Source organism: Macrobrachium rosenbergii, chromosome 18 (genome assembly GCF_040412425.1).
Source record: "Macrobrachium rosenbergii isolate ZJJX-2024 chromosome 18, ASM4041242v1, whole genome shotgun sequence".
NCBI classification, from domain to species: domain Eukaryota; kingdom Metazoa; phylum Arthropoda; class Malacostraca; order Decapoda; family Palaemonidae; genus Macrobrachium; species Macrobrachium rosenbergii.
In genome coordinates this window covers 27411734-27434030 of record NC_089758.1, presented here as the reverse complement: position 1 = coordinate 27434030, position 22297 = coordinate 27411734, and the positions used below count along the sequence as shown (strand labels likewise).

At 34.5% G+C, this 22297-nt stretch overlaps 2 protein-coding genes across 3 annotated transcripts in view; one reads left to right on the top strand and one right to left on the bottom strand.

Moving 5' to 3' along the window:
- LOC136848229 (proton-coupled zinc antiporter SLC30A2-like) overlaps nt 1–8403 on the bottom strand; it is a 79819-nt gene extending 71416 nt beyond the window's left edge. Inside the window, exons 1-2 of one of the 2 annotated variants that reach the window (XM_067120581.1) lie at nt 8158–8403; nt 269–413 (exon numbers count right to left, since the gene is read on the bottom strand). In XM_067120581.1, coding sequence (XP_066976682.1) covers nt 269–355 — 87 coding nt within the window. In that variant the 5' untranslated portion in view covers nt 356–413; nt 8158–8403. Of the gene's footprint in view, nt 1–268; nt 414–5287; nt 5429–8157 lie in introns of those variants that run through there. The other variant, XM_067120582.1, reaches the window with a different exon arrangement.
- LOC136848226 (titin homolog) overlaps nt 1–22297 on the top strand; it is an 89229-nt gene that overhangs the window by 25963 nt on the left and 40969 nt on the right. The window lies entirely within an intron of this gene.

Here is a 22297-nt window from a genome sequence, read left to right as displayed (position 1 = left end):
ACAAGAACACGGAATTTATATATCTCCTTGTAAGACTACGACCCAGATTACATTAACCCATCTATCTCAAAATCATAAAACGCTTGAAAAAAAAAAACAACACATCTTAAACCCACATAAAAAAAAAAAGGACAACTCCCCTGGAACGAGATCCTTCGCCAAAAGGTCCAACCTACCACACCCTCCGTGGAAATCCTCGCGCCTCTATCAGTCCCACTGGGTAAACAGATCCCACACGCGGGAGTGCCAGCCAGCCCCGGGTACTTACCACGTCGGTGGGCGTCTGCAAATCAGGGAGAGTGCCATAACTCGACGCCGATTTGCGTTTACTCTTCAGCTTCTTCCCTTCCGCCATTTCTCTCGCTGCCTTTTCGAGGGTCCTCCGTCCGGTTGCCGTGAGTGACGACGATGATCTGTGTCGGAACAGCGAAGCACTTTTAATAGGCGTGACAGATATGAGAGAGAGAGAGAGAGAGAGAGAGAGAGAGAGAGAGAGAGAGAGAGAGAGAGAGAGAGAGAGAGGTGAAGGAATGGTGTGAAAACGGCATTTAGGAAAAGGAGGAATGTATATAAAGGTGTATAAACGATAGACAGATATATAAAAATGCACAAAAATTCAAGAGGGAAATATAGATGGTGTCAAAGAAAAGAAAGAGACATGTAATGGTAAAGGTGCATGAAAAAGATAGATAGACATATAGATAAAATGTCAAAATTAAAAGGGAAAAGATAAATGGTATAAGAAGAAAATAAAGTGATACGGAATGGAAAGTACCAAGATGCCAAAATTTGCGTGACAACTAAAAAAAATGAATGAATGAACAACTATTTGGAAACAACGATAATGACTCTTAAACAGTACACATCACTTGCTTTGAAATCAAGAAAGTCAATGTAAAAACCAGTTCTTACGTCTTCCCAAGAGAGATATTCTTTTCCTTCTTAATCAATAGCCAAATTAACATAGCAAGTAACTAATTTTAACAAACTTTCAGAGGCTAAAAAGGACATTCTTTTTTCTTGAGAAGCTTAATGATTTCTCTCTCTCTCTCTCTCTCTCTCTCTCTCTCTCTCTCTCTCTCTCTCTCACTGTCGTTCGACATCAAGAAGATGACTTTCGTAAAAATGTTGTAAACGTTTCCTCTTGTTGCTAATAACACATGAAGCTTCCACGATGGATGACCATCTCCACAGGCCATCTGGGCTTCGTCTCCCTCTTCCTCTTCTTCCTCCTCCTCCTCGAGAAAGTGATAAATTCGTCATTCGACAAAGAAGCAAAACATGAGGCTCTGTGGGAGTTGGGTTATCCTTCTCTGCTAATGTTTCGTGATGTTTCAGTCATGGAATCGAGAAGGGTACTTTCGTTTATTGCGGTTTTGTGTGAGTGTGGGCGTGTGTGTTTTAAGTGCGTTTGAGAATGACATAATATTCTGTATTTATTTTTCTTATTTTAACTTGATAAATGTTTATTTCACCTACATCAGTCCAGAAAAACACCTGCCAATCAAAACATGACTCAATTATTTCATATTTCGTGATTTCTTTCTAATGGTTCCAACATTTCCTTCCCCGAAAAATCTTTGATACTGACGACGCCGAAACTGGTCACTTTCCTACATCAATTTCACAAGAATTTTAAAACAATGAATGGCCGTCTGTCCACATCTTCGATATCTTTACTATTGCAAAGACAGTTCATTAATTGAAAATACGTCAGTATTGCAAAGGCAATATATTTTGTACTTACACAATGACTATAAGTCTTTGGAGGTGCGCTTGGGAATACAATATTAATCCACTGTCCTGTGACAAGTCAGACTACCGTTTCTCTTTTAGTGATATGCCATTATCGAAGACAAAGTATTTCAAGTATGACACTCCCTCACTAAGTTCTGAGGATGTACATCCTTGAATTTCGCTATACCGTCATTAACGGACGGTACTGGTGAGGGTAGGAGAAGAGTTCAGAAAGAGTTCAGTGCCGCTGTTTCAAAAATTGACCATTTTTGACGGAAATTAGAGTCAAAGTGATTCAAAGATCATTACATCTCTCTCTCTCTCTCTCTCTCTCTCTCTCTCTCTCTCTATATATATATATATATATATATATATATATATATATAACTCTCTCTCTCTCTCTCTCTCTCTCTCTCTCTCTCTCTCTCTCTCTCTCTCTATATATATATATATATATATATATATATATATATATATATATATATATATATATATATATATATATATATATATATATATATATATATATATAGTGTGTGTGAGTGTGTATAACTGACCAATTTCCATAGATCTAGTCCTAATAGTCAAATAACCTTTCATACAACATTTACCTTTTGTTGAGAGGTCTACTTTCCATTCTCATAAGTTATTCGTTTTTACTGGGCTACCTTCCCGTCCTACGAGAAATTATTTCCCCATCAAAAGGAAGCATTCGGCTCTTTGATATTTCGTACCTCAAGGGAATTATTTCCCATTTCCGTAACAATTACATAACTTCCCAAGAGGAAGCTATCCAATTTTTGGGGATTTTCTTAAATAGAGGGAAGTTTCCATTTCCGAGAGATATACATCCATAGAGGATATATTATTTTCACTAGAGCTCACCCCTTTTTTTAGTTAATATTAATTTCTTTTTCATTTCTGAAAACGATTATAACCATTTTTTTTTGCAAAACTTTGTTATTGTATTCTGGGATCTCTTATATTATTTTTTTGTAATTAACCTGAAAATTATCATTGATAGCAATAATCATATTCTCAATAAACTCTCAACATGAACGTTCAGCTGAGGAATACCTTGAAAGTAATGGTAATAATAATCCCAGTCTTTTTTTTTTTTTTGCTGCGAGTAAATGTCCACATCCGACATCATTGTAACCAATGGTAGATGCTGAGCAGAATGAACAGCCAATCACGATTAGTTTCAGTGATGTCGGAGGCAGACATATAGGCATATATATATATATATATATATATATATATATATATATATATATATATATATATATATATATATATATATATATATATGTGTGTGTGTGTACTGTCAGCTGAAAATTAACTTTCCTTCTCAGACCAGACATCAATAAGTTCGATATTTTTGTGTTCTAATTACATTAACCTCCCAATTTTCATTACTGATACAGACCGTTTTTCCTTTCTGTTAACTGGAATATAACATTCTCTCTCTCACTTTCTCTCTACATATATATATATATATATATATATATATATATATATATATATATATATATATATATATATATATATATATATATATAATCATTCATTCCAAGATAAAAAAAAAAATAATAAATATATTTCTTGCCCAGCCTTTTCTAAAAGGTTAAACCTTAAAAAATATTCCACCACTAATAATGGCCGTTTTCTATTCACCCAAGTATATCATTCTCTCTCTCTCTCTCTCTCTCTCTCTCTCTCTCTCTCTCTCAGTAATGAATATGGAGTCCGAGCCTCTACCATGTTACGAAAGGAATTCGATCACATCCAACAAGATTGATGGCGCCTCAAGAATGCAATCAGAATTTTCATTTCGGTTAAGAATTCAGCCACTCATCTGATTTTTTCATCAGTACAACAATTTTTCCTCTCTATCCTCCCCGGCATCAATGACCACAATTATTGCAACGTCAGTTAATGGTAAAGCTCTCATTCTTTGGCATCCTCCTTTTGCAACAGCAGAGAAACTTCTAGCAAAATTTTTTTTTAAATTTACTGCTTCGTAGTTCGTAAAAGTAGCCGAACCACAAACGAATTTCCTCTTTTGATGGGTCACAGGTCCAACGCTGCTAATTACTCTAATGAATCCAATAAACAGACGTCTGTTGTGGCACTTTGATCTAAACCGTTGTGAGGACCTACAGGCTTTTATTTCTGTTTTCAACTTGTTTTTCTGACAGCGCTGTGACAAAAGTCACGAGAAAAGTAGACTTTTCTCACAAAATTCCATAAATTGATCGTTTTTGACGGAAATTAGAGTCATAGCTGTAATGATCTTTGAATCACTCTGCCTCTAATTTCCGTCAAAAATGATCAATTTTTTTAATTTTTTAGAAAAGTCCACCATATATATGTATATGTATGTATATATATATATATATATATATATATATATATATATATATATATATATATATATATATATATATATATGTGTGTGTGTGTGTGTGTGTGTGTGTATACATATATATATATATATATATATATATATATATATATATATATATATATATATATATATATATATATATATATATATATATATATATATATATATATATATATATATCTGTATTCATGCATATACTGTATATATAATGTATATATAATGTGCATGGCAGCGACATTATGTTAATTTATGACCTTTTCCTGTTAGTTTCCGAGATGAAATTCTTATTACCATCCCAGGCAAATAAAGCCCTATATACTCTTTATCTGTCCGTTAATCTAATCAAAGACTGCCTTCATCTCACTTCAGGTGGTCTTTCTCTTCCCAACAGTGACACCTGTAGTCTTTCTTTTTGCTTAGCAGACGGTAAAAATCCCTATGCGACGTCACTGAAGCTAATCGTGATTGGTGAAGCTCAGGAACTCGCCACTCAACATAGGGTGCAATTCAAATACATCAGCCAATCAGGAGCAGGACAGAAGCAGCAACGATATCGACTGTGTATATTTACCGTCAGTTCCAAAAACAACAGACTTTAACTGTCTCTTTCCTATCGGCGCTATTATGATTACTCACAGCAAAGAAGCGTAACTTATCGTCCTTATGTAGCCCACGTCCGAATGAAAGGGGGAAATAGGAAGGGAGAACGAGAAACTGCAAAAATTTTGGAATAGGATTCCAGCTGAGTGAAGGAAGTAAGAGAATCTAGAAAGGACTGAATTGTATTCACTTTGGAATCCAAATTTTCGTAAGACCTGTCACGTCAAACCAATGGCATTCCCCACCGTGACTGATCTACTCTGCGGATTGATTTGGTGATTCCTTAGGTGTTATCTGGTGTCACAGCTGCCAGGGTCATTGATGGTTGTTTACCCCGTGGAAAATGGAGCCTCGATAAAGAGATGACAATCAGAACTTATACAAATAAATATTTTTATCTGATAGTGGCTGTCGGTTTTCGAGTAAGATTTCCATGATGAGAATATCCGTTGAAATACAATATAATAAAATTTCTCAGAGAAAATAGTAATCATGCGCAACCGTATAAAGGAAACAAAGACGGATATTAGTGCTAAATACCTTTTTTAAAAGACGAAAACTCAACGTTCTTGTTGATTTCTCGTTTTTCTTAAGAATAGACGCTATTTCAGGCTATAATGACTCGATACCATATCCAGTTCCACGGATAGAGGTAATAGAAGTGGCTCCAGATACAACATGGTCACTAACACTGAAATGCGGTTTCACGAATGCACTATTTGTTCAAAGTGACCCACAGAGGTAGTCAAAAACTGGCGCGTAGTTCTTCACTTAGAATCATAACAGGGCAGTTTCACTCAACTTTGTAGATACAGGTCGATCGTCGTTCCAGTAGTCCGGTGATTTAATACTTGAACAAGCCACCCCTAGGGTATTTAGGCTTTACCAGACACCCACTGCCATGAAGCTTGTTTTTCAAACGGAACGGACAAGTTATCGTTAAAGAAGCCGGAGCAAAATATATAAAAATTTACTCTTCGGTTGAAATTTTCAGCCGTGGATAGGTTCCTGTAAGGGCAAAATGACCAGAAGTACCGAAATGTCTTGAAGAAGAGGTAGAATGGAGTTAGAAAGCCAAACTTTAATAACTCATCACACCTGAGGTTGACGAGACCAATAAATGGTCAACTGAAAATGAAGGGGCTGTGTTTAGTTCTTGATGTAGCGTGTTATCTGCCAATTCCTTTATTGTTTTTTCTTGGACAAATTTGTTATTTGCAGGTTTAATGAAATGGCTGATTGCAGAAACTTCCTGCCGTGGGTTCAAAAGCTCTACAGAAATATACAGTACTCCATGTACTTTTCATGTCTAAATTACAGGTCAAGGTATGCCATGCTAGGACATACAGCGACAACACTCATATAAATGTCCAAAAACTTATGGAATTTCACAAGACTAGGCTGGCTGGACTGCCCAGCGGTCCACATCAAGCTTCTCATTCCATTGAACACCTCATCGCACATACAGACAGCCCTTCGAAAACAGCACTTGCTGGCATAAGGCCGGCTTGATCTAAGATAAGCGCAAACGGGATTTTACAGCACAAAACACTGCTTTAATTTCATGCTAACTAAACGATCAAATGTTTTCTCTGTGTAGGTTTTTCCAAATTTCACCGTAGAACCTGATGAAATTAAATGTAGTTTTAGGAGGTTGTAATCGAATAAATACGAAAGTCGAAAAACGGATAAAATAATGCTGAATGAGAAGCAGTAGACTTACAGAACTCGTGTTAGCTACATTCGTTGGCAATTGCGAGAATGTAAATAGTCATTTGAGTAACTACTGTTATTGACATGTTAATGATGCCTGAGTTCAGCTAAAAAGACCGGTAGGCATAAGACAGTCGATAAACCCTAAAACAGACAGGTGACCTTTGGATAAGCTGCAATCGTAGTTAGATGCCGAGACAGATGAATCACGGAAAGATAGACAGGCGTCAGATGAACTACGGATGTAGTTATATGGCGAGGCAGATTTAGACTGAGAGAAAGGGACGGAGGTTGAAAAGTATCCCATACTGTAAGTAAGGAAATAGGAAACATACACACACACACACACACACACATATATATATATATATATATATATATATATATATATATATATATATATATATATATATATATATATATTTATATATATATATATATATATATATATATATATATATATATATGCATAATAAAATCCACGTAAGAAGGTGGGTGAATACCGGGACTTTGAACAAGTACTTTCGTAAGTTATTCTACATTTTCAAGTTCATGAATATATATACATATATAGGCTATATATATATGTGTGTGTGTGTGTGTGTGTGTGCATATAAAATACACATATATATAATATATATACTCGATTTGTGTTTTTCATATTATCTTACATAATTAAGTATTCTTCTATTATTTCAAATATAGATTAATGTACTTGTATGCATGAACAATTTACGTTGGCGTTGCTTTATAACGCATGTGCCTCCATTCTGATAAATCTGAAGTTATCTATAATTGCTTTTTAAAATTCATTAACAATCTCTTTCGATAGCTGTGGATGTCGACGCCAGCTCAACATTCAGACGAATCAACGAAATCTTCAAACAGAAAAGCGCGATTCGTATCATGAAAGATCTCGTGATTTCTCGCGAATCTCCAAATTGTCATTCTGAATTGGACAGTTAACAAAAAATCGAAAACAAATCAACCACTGGGTCTCTGTTGCTAGCCAGTAGCAGCCAATATCACCTCCTGTGTTCCTTTCATCCCAAAGACAGTCAGTGGAATTCATATGCCTCGAAAAATAAAATTTCCGATCAAAGGATTTCATCCGTTTGGTTTGGACCTGATGCAGTCGTGATGTCTTTAGTCTTCAACGTTCTTTAACTTTCATCTGTGTTTTTGCTTTTTCTCTTCTTATCTTTTGTCATTTTTTTTATATATTCGGACAAACTCGTTATCTTCCTCTGAGTTTCTGTTTTTCTCTTCTCATCTTGTGTCCATCATCGTTTCATAACTCGGTCAAACTCACGTTATCTCAGCGTCCACATTACCAGAGTGACGAAATCCACAGAGTACTCTAGATCATTTATTCTCACCTTTCTTTTTCTGCCGTTTGTTCTTTTTTACAACTTCCTCACCGTGAATGGATGTTTGACTCCAGCTGAACTTATTCACCACAAACTAAAAAACTCTTGCAGGATTATATACCTGTAATCAATATGCACGTTTCACCTGTTTCGTTATCATCTGTTAGTTCTATCTCCAGTCGCTGATTGCTAACCTTAAGCAGAGAGGAAGCAGTAGGACTGAAACAATCACAAACAATTCTTCACACCAATTTACGACTTGTATACAGTGCCAAAAGTAAATAAGATACTAATCTGTTAAAGCTTCGATGCTTTTAATATACTCACCTTTAACTCTGACAGGAATGCAATTGACGCACAGCGTAAATAATCCAGAAAAAGATACCTGAAGTGGAAGTATAGACTCACAATGCAAAAAAACACTATTCGAACACTTGTCACAATTTTAGTGGCCCACGCGAGCCTTGAAAAGGAATATTTAGTCAATAGGTGCAATTTAGAAGAGAGGAATCGATAAAGATAAACAGTTTTTTGAAAAACAGAGTCAAGAAGAAGACAAGAAATAGTCGATTGTGAGATGGGAAAGAGACGAGGTCCTTCTACCTACCTACCTGCCTTCTCCGTCTATTGGTTGGGACTTGGAGGAGAAGTGGGGGGAGGGGGAAGGGATGGAGAGGAGAGAGGGAGGATGATAGGGGAAGAGGGAAGTAAAACAAAAGAGGAGGAGGTATAAGAGCATGAGGGGGAGGGGGAGGAGGAGGGGAAGACGAATAAAAACTCCCAGAAACCTCGTGACAAATCTAATCCACCCCTTCCCTTAGGCAGTCACGGCCCTAAGCCCTCTGTAAGACGATACGTATTTGCATGACCATTGTCCCAGCCTTATTACCCAAGGCGTGTGCGTGCGCGTGCATGAACGGAGAGAATTTTCAACGTGTTCAATCCGAATGTCAACTAAGTATATCTCATGAGAAAATTAATTTGGCCTTTGTCTATTGTCAAGCTCTCTCGCTGCTGAACATATTGCTAGAACTTAATGGTCGAGTCGGATTTAAGGCCTGTGACTATGTAGGTTAAGTTAGTCGCAGTTTTTACCTCTCTCTCTCTCTCTCTCTCTCCATCCAGTCCACCCAGCTGTATATGGGTAGCAGTGTCTGTTAAGGTCAAGAATAAGGGCATGGGGTATGGCGCTAGCAACCTCATTCTTCAAGACTATAGCGCCACGCCCTCTTGGGGAAAAAGGTGTATGGTGAGAAATTGTATGTGTATATATATACATATATATGAATATATGTATTTATGTGTGTAATACAAAAAAAAATATAATATATATATATATATATATATATATATATATATATATATATATATATATATATATACACACACACACACACACACACACACATATATATATATATATATATATATATATATATATATATATATATATATATATAAATTATTCTTTAAATGTTCTGAAATCTTGTCTAGGACAGGGAAACAACCCACTACTACAAGTCTTTCCAAATTCTCCTAATAAAAAATTACATTATTGGCTCATTAATTATTTAACTATAATACTAAAAAATACCCTGTATATATAATCATGACCTATTTCAGGCTATTCATAATTACCTGAAAACCTTCAGACACCTATTAACGAAAATCCATTTGCAAAAAAAAAAAAAATGAAAATCTTGCTTGAGCAACAAGCAAAAGAGAGAAGCAGACAGACTGCTTGCTTGGAGCGTTGCAAAGCACGTGCCTGCGTGCCTGCCTTCCCCAGCCAGGCGAACCATTATAATGCTTTCGCCCCTCTTAAGAGGATCTGGGCCACGTTGCAGGATCACGCCGCGAGAGACGAGACGAGAGATTCGTGACTGCAAGACCCCGTGCTGGCATAAGGCCGGTCAACCTAACAGCAAGCAGGTGCTTCAAGCATCACTTCCGCTTTGAAATGGCGGCTCTTTTAGTAGTACACTGTCTGCTGGGATGTTTGCTCTATGGAGTGCAGTCTACCGGGACATTTCTATAATGGCGTTCAGTCTTCTGGGATATGTCGTTCAGTCTTCTGGGATATTTCTATAATGACGTTCATTCTTCTGGGATATTTCTATAATGACGTTCAGTCTTCTGGGATATTTCTATAATGACGTTGTCTTCTGGGATATTTCTATAATGACGTTCAGTCTTCTGGGATATTTCTATAATGACGTTCAGTCTTCTGTGATATTTCTGTAAAGACGTTCAGTCTTCTGGGATATGTCGTTCAGTCTTCTGGGATATTTCTATAATGACGTTCATTCTTCTGGGATATTTCTATAATGACGTTCAGTCTACCGGGACATTTCTATAATGACGTTCAGTCTTCTGGGATATTTCTATAATGACGTTCAGTCTTCTGGGATATTTCTATAATGACGTTCATTCTTCTGGGATATTTCTATAATGACGTTCAGTCTACCGGGACGTTTCTACAATGACGTTCAGTCTTCTGGGATATTTCTATAATGACGTTCAGTCTTCTGGGATATTTCTATAATGACGTTCAGTCTTCTGGGATATTTCTGTAATGACGTTCAGTCTTCTGGGACATTTGCGCAATGACGTTCCACCCATGGGGCGTTTACATTATAACGAGCAGTCTATCAGGACATTCACATTATAGTAAACTGTCTGCTGGGACATTTACACTATTGCTTGCAGTCATCTACGATATTAACATTATTATGTACCACTTACTAGGACATTTACATTACAGTAAACTTTCTACTGGGACATTTACACTATCGTGTGCAGCCTTCTAGGATACTTACACTAGTGCCATTTACTGCGAATTTACACCATAACGCGCAGTCTAAGGGGGCATTTAAACTATGACGTACCATCTACCATGGCATTTACACTGCAACGTGCCAGCTTCCGGGATATTCATACTATAACATACGGTATACTGGAACATTTACACCAAGCCTACCAATACTATATGATACTATTTATCATATATAAGGTTATATATATATATATATATATATATATATATATATATATATATATATATATATATATATATATATACACATATATTGTATATATATATATATACATATATATATTTATATATATATATGCTTGTGTGTGTAGTGAAAGTGAGAGAGAAAGACGGAGAGGGTTAGAAAGAGAGAGAGAGAGAGAGAGAGCTGTCCACTCTTCATCACTAGCAGCTCTGGAGTAAAGTGAATAAAAATTATAATTAAACGATCATCCCCCCACAAAAAAAGAAAGCTAAATAGAAATCTTTTTCTACCTCATTATCGGTATAATTAATATTAAGTCATATCAGAGTCATTAATAACACTTAATACGTTGAAACCCTTATTAGATTTCATGAAATAAATTCCTATAAATATGGTTCATGATCAGATGAGTAAATGGGACACTACTTTCATTCGCTAACCTGATTGTTCAATAAACTGCTTATTCATTTTAGTTTTCTGTGAAAGAAAACTATTGTGCCGGTTGCTTTGTGTGTCCGTCCGCACTTTTTTCTGTCCGCACTTTTTCTGTCCGCCATCAGATCTTGAAAAGTATTGAGGCTAGAGGGCTGCAAATTGGTACGTTGATCATCCACCCTCCAATCATCAAACATACCAAATTGCAGCCCTCTAGCCTCAGTGGTTTTATTTTATTTTATTTTATTTTATTAAAGGTTAAAGTTAGCCATAATCGTGCTTCTGGCAATGATATAGGAAAGGCTACTACCGGGCCGCGGTTAAAGTTTCACGGCCCACGGCTCATACAGCATTATACCGAGACCACCGAAAGGTAGATCTATTTTCTGTGTCCATGATTATGCGCTGTAGCGGCTGTACAGAAAACTCGATTGCGCCGAAGAAACTTCGGCGCATTATTTACTTGTCTTTATTTATTGTTGATTCATAGCTTCATTTATTTTTTTTATATCTCCTCATTTACCCTTTTATTTATGTATTGATTATATTGTTCATTTGCGTACGATTTTATTCATTTACAAATGTTCTCCTTTATTCATGTATTTATTCCTCCATTTGCGCTTTTGTTTATTCAGACATTTATTCACAAATGCATTATTCAAGCGCTTATTCTCTCTTCCATACATTTATCGTTTAACTACCTTCCCTTTCATTCATTTATAGCCTTTATTGAATAACACGTTTACCCATTTATCAGCCTCCTCTTTTATTCGCTTATTCGTCTAATCATTTACTGCTTATCCCTTTGTACCTATTTTCCCGCTTATCAATTCCTCCATTTACCTCATTATTCCTCGACCCTTTTCGTACTCTGAAGACTTACTCTAATTATTTTGGGCGTGGGAAAGCGGAAATGGACGTCAGTTTTTCCGGGAGGAATTATAATTACATTACAATTACATTACCATAACCACAGAATTTTAAGAAATGAAGTATGTTCTTGCATTATTCTTGTTTTCACGGTACGTGGGAATAGGTGCATGGAATGGGTAATTATGACACATCAGTTTTTTTTTATTCAATCTACAAAACGTGTGCTTGTAAGTAAGAGGTGGATGATTATACAGGAAATAAGTTATTTCATTTACAAAACAAAGGTTTATGAATAAGAAACAGGTAATTATATAAGAAAATCAGTTTTTATTGAGTTTACAAAACATTGGCTTCTAAATAAGAGGTGGGTGATTATAAAGGAAATAAGTTATTGTCTCGTTTACAAAACACAGGTTTATGAATAAGAAATGGGTAATTATATAAGAAAATCAGCTTTTATTCAGTTTACTAAACATGGGTTTGTAAGTAAGCGGTTGATGACTGTACAGAAAATGAGTTAATGTTTCATTTACAAAACACAGGTTTATGAGTAAGAAATAGGTAATCAAACTGGAAGTCAGTTTTTATTCAATTTACACAACATCGGCTTGTAAGTAAGAGGTGGATGATTAAACAAACAGCAAACCATTGTTTCATTAACAAAACACAGGTTTATGAGTAAGAAATAGGTGATTAAGAAGAAAATCAGTTTTTATTCAGTTTACAAAACATGGACTCATAAGCAAAAGATTGGTAATTATATAAAAACAAAAATTTATCAGGTATGACAGGCGAAGAATGTCCCAAGTAAAAATGAAAGAATGGCGAAAACTCAGGAATAACGAAACGAACATTTAGAAGGAGAAGAAGAGAGAGGAGTATGCTTAAAGAGGAATACGTTTACATATCTCAAAAACAGAAACCAACAGCAATAAATACTCTCAGAGACAATTCCGACTCCCTCTTTGCGCTGCCTTAAGCAGAAATCAATCAGTCAGTCAGTCAGCCAGCCACCTGCGATATAAATCGAATATGGGCGTAAACAAAACGGTCAAATCAACAACCCAAACTAACAACTGGCAAAGCATGACCTCATATCTGACCGTAACCAAAGAAATCTCCTAAAACGGATACGGAATGGTAGCGAAAACTCAAGCGCAACTGAGACCACCTGTACCTGGCCATCATGCTATGACGCAAGGGGCTTACAAATCCCTCAGCCTGTCCCAGGAGTCACGGACGAACGGCGATCATCCCTTTATGAGGTGCTACGGTTGCTTTAAGCAATTTGGGGGTAATAATTACAATGGGAATATGAAGGCTGAATTTTGGCTTTTAATTTGCTACGCGGATTGTTCATGGATGATACACGTATGTCATAAATGAAGGCAGTGAGAAAACGAAATGGTAATAGCTATAGTAATGGTCACTAGTATTGTTGTTGATGTTGGTATTCAGCATTATCATATTGTGTTTGTAATATTAATAACCACTTTATGAAGAAAATTCTCTTTGGAAAATCATTTCAGGCCTGTGTGCTTGAAGCAAACTGCAGAGGATCATTGAACTTGCTTGTGTATGTTGGTGTGCATGTGAATTTGCAAATACAATTACTCATAAAAATATGTATATATTTTCTAACTAAATACCGTAATCATATCATCTCAGATTTCACAACATTCGTTTTTAAATTTTTTTTATACTTAATATATGCCAATCTTATTACTATTAGTCAGAAGATGAACCCTATTCAGATGGAACAATTGACTTGATACTCAAGCTTCCAAAGAATATGGCGTTCGTTTGAAAGAGGTAACAGAAGCTAACAGGAAATACAGAAAGAAGAGATCAGTTTTTAGAAAAGAAACAATAAATTAACAAATTAATAAAGAAATATATACAAATTTAACCAAATTATTAAAATACAAGGAGAACCGTTTTAGGGTACCTATCCAAACGTTTCTAAATGATAATAAATCATACTTATCAAATAAGTTTTTTTTTTTAAATCCTAGCTAATTAAACGTAAAAGCAGAATATGATACTGGATTGTTTCTGATGGCAACTTCACATCCATCAATGAACGTAGAGAACTCGGGAGCAAAGCGAAGTTGCGTAACTTCAGAAGAGAAATTGCTCGTAAGGTTAAAAAGTGAATCAGGATCACCAATTATCCCAAACCTCTCGTTCATTTCAGATAACGCCATATTTGATATCCTAAACTATTCTCTCACTAGAACAGTGTCACTCATGAATTCGATTGGCTGTTTGTTTATCGTCTCTTAATTTATGAATTTTTTATTTTTAATCATTTAGTTGAAATTCGTTTGTTATTTAAGATAAACATAATTTCCGTTTTAATTCTTACTTACAAGCCGTGTAGAGAAACTATCAAATAGAATTTGAGATTTATAAATTGTTCAAACTAAACAATTTCTAATGTATAATAATTCAGTTAGTATCCTTTATTTAGTTATTTAAGGTAAATTTCATTTTAATTCTTATTGGCAAGTCTTGCAGCTGTCTTTAACAACTTTGAGAAAGTATCAAATTTCAGCAGGTTTTTCAAGTGTGCAAAGCAAGTAGTATGTAACTAAGGCGCATATATATACATATATATACAGTATGTGCGTGTACATACATAAACATATACATACATATATATATATATATATATATATATGTGTGTGTATGTGTGTATACATACACATATGCATACATATATATATATATGTGTGTGTGTGTGTTTATATATATATGTTACAGGGAATATGTGAAACCAGGGATTTCACTTATTCCCTAGGGAATATGTGAAATGACCAGTTAGCTTAGGAACATTTGATTCTAGAGGGCTAGTACTAAACATGGAAAAACAGTGATTCATCTACAATGTTTCGCTGTGTTAAGTACTAGCACCTGAGGGTCAAATGAGTTTCGCTGTGTTTAACACTAGCCCCTGGGGAATCAAATGAACTTAAGGACGTTTGATCCCCCAGGTGATTTCGTGAAGTCCCTGACTTTCACATATTCCCTGTAACATATACTGTATATATGTATGTATATATATATATATATATATATATATATATATATATATATATATATATATATATATATATATATATATATATATATATATATCCCTTTAATAACAAACAATTACTAACCTCCGCAACAAGAAAACCCTCAATAAGAATGTAATCAATGCACGTTTTGTCGATCATTATGACAGGAAGACTGACAACAGCATTCTAGTATCACCAACCAATCAACCAATCCAGAGCAAAAGAATTAGTCCACAGCCACTCGTTAACGTATATTTGATAAAGCGTTTAATAAAGTATATTGAATAAATTATTTTATAAAGTATATTTAGTAAAGTATTTAATAAATCATTGAATAACGTATGTCCAGTATAGTATTTAATGAACTACATTTTTAATAAAGTATTTGATAACGTGTATTTAATAATGTATATTTAATAAAGTATTTAATAAAGTATATTTAATGAAGTACTGAATAAAGTATATTCAATAAAGAATTAAAAAAAAGTATATTTAACAAAGCATATTTAATAATGTATTTAATAAAGTATATTTAATTATTTTAAAATTATGTGTAATAAAGTATCTTATAAAGTATATTTCAACTCTTGAACCAAAAAACAAAAACAAAAATCCAGCCTCCCACATTACAAAGATCGTGAAGAAAACCTTCACATAAGCTTCAATCTCAAAGTCATCGTAATCTTAATGACAGGGAATGAGATTAAGTCAGTTTGGCTTAATGAGCTTTCAGAGCCGTAATTTAGAGGTTTAATTACTATTAGCAATTATGGGACATTGGGTCATTTGTGCGGCAATCAAAGCCACAAGAAAGATTTCAAATGAAACGTCATAAATACAGGTTCGTGAAATCTTTACTTTTTATAAAAAGTGGGAAATATTGAGATTTGCATCTTGATGCAGAAAGGGTTGGGATGATGGTGGGGTTGGGGTGGGGTTTGGGGTTTGGAATGGGGTTTCGTCAACCCCATTTTTTTTTTTCATATGTCAAAATTCTATACGCTGAACTGGCGTCACTACGATGAAGGTCATCATTATAAATAGGACTTTAAGGAACTTAATGGGACAAATCTTAGTCTTAAAGAGAGCTGAAGGACGAAGTAGACTTCTGTCACAAGATGATGACAATAATAATAATAATAATAATAATAATAATAATAATAATAATAATAATAATAATAATAATAATAATAATAATAATCTGAAGAGAGCTGAAGGACAAAGCAGACTCCTGTCATAAGATAATAATAATAATAATAATAATAATAATAATAATAATAATAATAATAATAATAATAATAATAATAATAATAATAATAATAATCTGAATATTAGACAATTCCTACTTAATTTTAATCTCTGTCACACACGAAAAAAGAAATTATGAGGGAGATGGAAAAATTCCGGTACGTAATTAACGCCTCTAATGCAGCCACAATTTTCAACGAGAAGGCCTTAAAAGAGGGGTCTACCTTTCAAGTAATAAGAAAGAGAATAAGAGGAAGAAGAAGAATATGAAAAAGAAAAAGAATAAAAGGAAGAAGAAAAGCGTGTCCGCCCTCACGCCCACGGGCGAAATTTTATTGATCTTATTCATTCAGAATTGGGAATAGTAAAAATGAGAATTTTATATTTTGGAGTAATCTATGAATTTGATGATGGAAAGTGAAAAGAGAAAGTTGAAAATGGAAGCTATGTAAGGAAGGAGTAAGGATAATCGTGAGAGGATTCGTAAATGATAACAAATAAAGGTAAGGTTGAAATATATACTTTGCATTGAAGGTTTTGGTAATGTGACGATACGAAAATTTTGCGATTCAATTTCACGGTAGGTTTTGGGCAGTCGAGAATACCTTCCACTTAAATTTATTATTTACTCGTCTATCCTTGACAGGATTTTTACTTTTTATTATCTTCTTTCGTTCATCCTATCAAGAGCTTTTCTGCCCGGTGTTCGAGGAGCTCAGTATTAATATTTTCAACTTTCCATTTTAACAAATATCCTCCGAAGAAGCAGATATCATTATTCAGTGGCTCTAGAAACAGGGACGTGTGTTCCTCAAAATATAAAATAAACGGATGAAGACTATTACAGGTCAAAAACATTAAATGGAAGAGATTATTTATTTCATCCCACACTGAACACTTTGATATTTTCGGCTCCCGAGACCATTTCTCAATAAAGACGTACTGTCACGTTTCTCAGTGAAATTCCTAAATCAGTCATCACCTCTGATTGCCTGGGAATTTTTGAGGACAACTGATTGGATCTACAGGCAAGAAGAAAAAGAGTGCGTTCTTAATGAGCCTAATCGCCTGAAATCAATTTTCCAGTCCTTGGGCTGTGTCTTTACGCAAATTGAAAGTAATCAAGCGTCAATTATGCACACGATGGCATACTTCTCTTTTTTCCCCCCTCTGAGAATTTAGCCCGAGAAGGTTCGCCTCCATCGATCCTCGGGACGGAATCTGAAATTACGTCCCACCATTATTTTGGAGATTAATCCATCGATGAAAAATTTAGGCGTTTTTTTTTTTTTTACATTTCTTCAGCATTCTTTGTCAACATTCGCTGGTAACGCAACGTTCTTTACTTAATCACAAAGTCGGCTGATGGTTACGTCATCCAGTGAGTGATGATTCTTATGGTGGGGTAGGTGTAGAAGACCCTCTAATTTCTATATTGACGCTGGCAATTTTCACCTTGCGTAAATAACTGAAAGCTTGTAAAAGACAAGTAAAAATGAGTAAAATATATAAAGATAAGTTTGTCTTTCTGCAGCACAACATCCAATTATAACTCACGTATCAGTGCTACTCTCTTCTTAGAAAGCCTGCTTAACTCTCTTCCTCGAGGATGATAACAAAATATCATGTTAATATTTTCCATCTCTAACAAAATGGATTACTCTTTCTTGTGGAGCAACGAGGCTTACTAACATTGTCTTTATAGCACTCATAAGAATCCTTACCCTGGTTTTGAGCTAATTTTTTTTGGCTAATTACTAGAAAGACAAAGAATCGTAGACGAAAAGTATCTTCGAGAGAAGAGATGATTATACTCAGCTTACCTCCTCCTGTATGGGATTAGCTTGAGGATAAAAAGCATCTGGTTACAACTGCAATATTATTTGATGACCTTACTTAAGAGATTTACCGAGGGCAATTCTGTATAACAATGATCTTGACTCATCCGAAGAACATCTGCGCTTCTGATTTATCGTTACCGGAGGCCAAACTCTCCGTGAAGAGGCATTGTTATCTTATCCCAGCCTTTATATCTGTAGTTAAAAGCTAATTACTGTATTTTGCGTCGAGAACTTGTATGTACAGCTCTTTATATCTCCGAGACAAATCTACGATTGGTTCATCGAGAATAATATGAAATAAATTCAGATTGGCTGCTATAGATCCAATAATAGATGGGAGCTTCGACTTTGTAAATAATACCATATCAGGGTTAAGCTATGTTGATTGATTTACTTATTTTAGGCAGATTTCAGTCATAACATCGTGACATTGCCACGTAGTCTCCTATTGTATATTTCAACTCATCACAGAACTCGATTTTGCTCTCACCTATACTGGGGGAAATAAAATGCTTTCAGTTTTAAAAACAGAACCTGATTGATTTCAGCCTCAAGTACAGAACGTGAATTCGACAGGAATATGTTCTGCAGAGTCGAAATCATCTTATATTTCTTCTTGATAGCTTAGAGGATAAGTCAACTGCCTACCTCTGTATTAACACCAAAAGGTAAAAGTTCGAATCCTGGTCGGGGAAATAAAGTGCAATCGATATTATGGATATTAAGGGGTATTTTTGGCTTAATAATATCTGGGAGTGACAAAAATATATATATATATATATATATATATATATATATATATATATATATATATATATATATATATATATATATATATATATATGTGTGTGTGTGTGTGTGTGTGTGTGTGTGTATAGTGAGTATGCAAAATAAACGAAAAAAATGCTCCGAAGTTTCTTCGCCGAAATCGAGTTTTCTGTACAGCCGCTACAGTGTATAATCAAGGCCACCGAAAACAGATGTATCTTTAGGTGGTCTCGGCATAATGCTGTATGAGCCGCCACTCATGAAACTTTAACCACGGTCCGGTGGTGGCCTATCCTATATCGTTGCCAGAAGCACGATTATGGCTAACTTTAACCTTAAATAAAATAAAAACTGCTGAGGCTAGAGGGCTGCAATTTGGTATGTTTGATGACTGGAGTGTGGCTGATCAACGTACCAATTCGCAGCCCTCTAGCCTCAGTAGTTTTTAAGATCTGAGGGCGGACAGAAAAAAGTGCGGACAGACAGATAAAGCCGGGACAATACTTTTCTTTTCAGAAAACTAAAATGAGAGCCATTCATATTTCTAAACATTTATTTTGAGGATCCAACTCAAATATTTAAGTACGAAAGAACAGTCTTATATAAAGTTTTTTTTTTTGTTCATTCAATCAATCGACTGGTTATTATCCTAAAGAAACGAGCTTATCCTTACCATCAAACAGTAAGGTGATATAAGAGAGAGTCGAAGCGGAAAGCTCAAACCAGTCCGCGGACAGTTATTGTTGCACATAAAAAATGACATATGATTATACCTTGCGTTTTATGGTCCTGAAACAGGAGAGCATCAAAAGCTATGCCGCGCAAAACGCTGGCAATTTTCACTCGAGTTTCCTTCCGTATAATTCCAATCAACCAATCAATTGATGGGATGAATGGCCTGGCACAACCGGCAATCGTAATGAAACGAAAACACTTAACGAAGTTTGGCGTGATGTGTGGAAAATTAAAAACCGCCATTTTTCTGTTTCGAATAGAATCGTCATTTTCTGCTTGCTTTCGAGTCACTCCGCGCATGTAAAGTGTTTGCTTCCGTGCTTGTTTATAAGCTTAGTTACCAGTAAAAAAAAAAAAAAAGAAAAAACGATTCCCAGACAACCTGCTGAAATTGCGATCATTTTATTCTTTCGGGGACCGGAGCCTAGCCTATCTATAGTTTTCTTGGAACATCTGAGCTTTGTAATGCCGTATTTTTTCAGATATATCTAGTCTCTACAAGATTAATAACATGAATTTATCCTTCATCAATAGACATATAAATTTATTTGTATAAAACGTTAATAGCATGACAAAAAATTACAATGCGCCTTCGGTGATGTATGCTGTCAATGTTCTATGTAAACATAGTATTTTAGTACTTTTCTTTATAAAGCATCTTTTGGGAATAACTTTTTCTATTGTCTAGAATATATAAATATAGAATATTTTTTATTTTCTGTAAAATAGCCCTGTGAAAATATAACTCGGACTGCCCTGCTGAATCTTTGCAGAGTTACAACATAGCCAGATTAAATATACTCACAGCGCCTATTACTTAATCAAGGGGTACTTTTGATAACTACACATAAATCTAATGTAAATGCCGTGATAATAATCGACTTGACATCACTTGGACATACCAAAGATCCTGTCATGCTCGTAAAGGGATGACTTCACTCCTCTGTAAGCATTAAGCGGAGATTAGGAACATCAGAATCAAAGGTTGAGTTTTCCAAGAATTTTCTTAAGAGATTTTCAATTTTTTTCATTTTTTTTTTATTCGTGCTTTCATAGCTAAGGGTAAATTCCAACGCTGTTCTATTTATTTCTGTGACTTTCCTTTCTAAGATTATTTTGATATATTTAAAAACTTGTAAAATATTTGCAAAGGGAGATATCTATTGTTACTTTATGCCTGGTAACTGGTCTGAGATACATTTTTTCATATAATGCATAGAAAATTTAAAGATAAATAAAATCCATGTTGATACACACACACACACACACACACACACACACACACACACACACACACACACACACACACACATATATATATATATATATATATATATATATATATATATATATATATATATATATATATATATATATATATATATAGATGTTACTAAACCTATTTTGTTTTGTTAGTATATGTCAAAATTTGCACCTTTTTCATTTGCATAATAAATTTATTTTTTTTTGTACTTTTGAGAACCACGACTTCATTGATTTGAGAATCTTATTATTATTATTATTATTATTATTATTATTATTATTATTATTATTATTATTATTATTATTATTATTATTATTATTAATTCCAAGTGATTCTATGTGGACAACCATGCGCATTCTTTTATTAATCCCATATCCAGATGTTTAAGAGAATTTTTTATTCAGCATATGAGTTACCGAATCTTAAAATGAAAATTTCACTTCTAATTAACCTTTTTTATTATTATTATTATTATTTTCTTTACTGTTGCACGTCCTTGTGCACCTTTTTCCGCTCTATATGTGCAAACTATTAAATATTTATTAGTCTACCAGTAAAGTATACTTTTTCAGTTTTCTACGACGAAATAGAGCTCGCAAAATAGAAAATGTCAAAATATTATATGAGAAACTAAGTTAAAAAGCATACTTTTCGGCTGGTTGGTCAAAGTCTACAGTAGATGTCAACTCTTTTTCCATGCGTTTACTCATTGTTCCATCAAGAGTGTTACATTAATTGGTAAAACTAAAGATTACTACCGCTGTCTGTTTGCCGCCAGTCATCGATTGGAAAATTGCTCCCTTTTGTTTAGGCCTTTGCTTTTGATCGTGTTTATGTCTCTTGTTTACGTTTATGTTATTTACCGTCTTTTGTTTGTTTTTTTATGTTTATTTCCAAGTGACTTATAATAAACACGGCGCCAATTTTGCCCGCCAACTGGTAGATACTTTACCTAGAACGACGCAGTAGTAGTCTTCAGTTTTACCCATTTATTAATGTTACAATGTACAAGGCTACACCAAAAATTCTACCCACCTGGCGCGAACGGTAAACACTCACCATGGGATGGAATTTATAAAATCATATTAGGCTGTAGAAAAATTTGTATATGAAGAATACTATTTAGATTAAGAAATAGCAATGCGTAAAACTGAATTTAGGAAATAAATGGACAAATAGAGAAAGAAAGAAGAAAAAAAGAAAGAAAAGAAACAAACA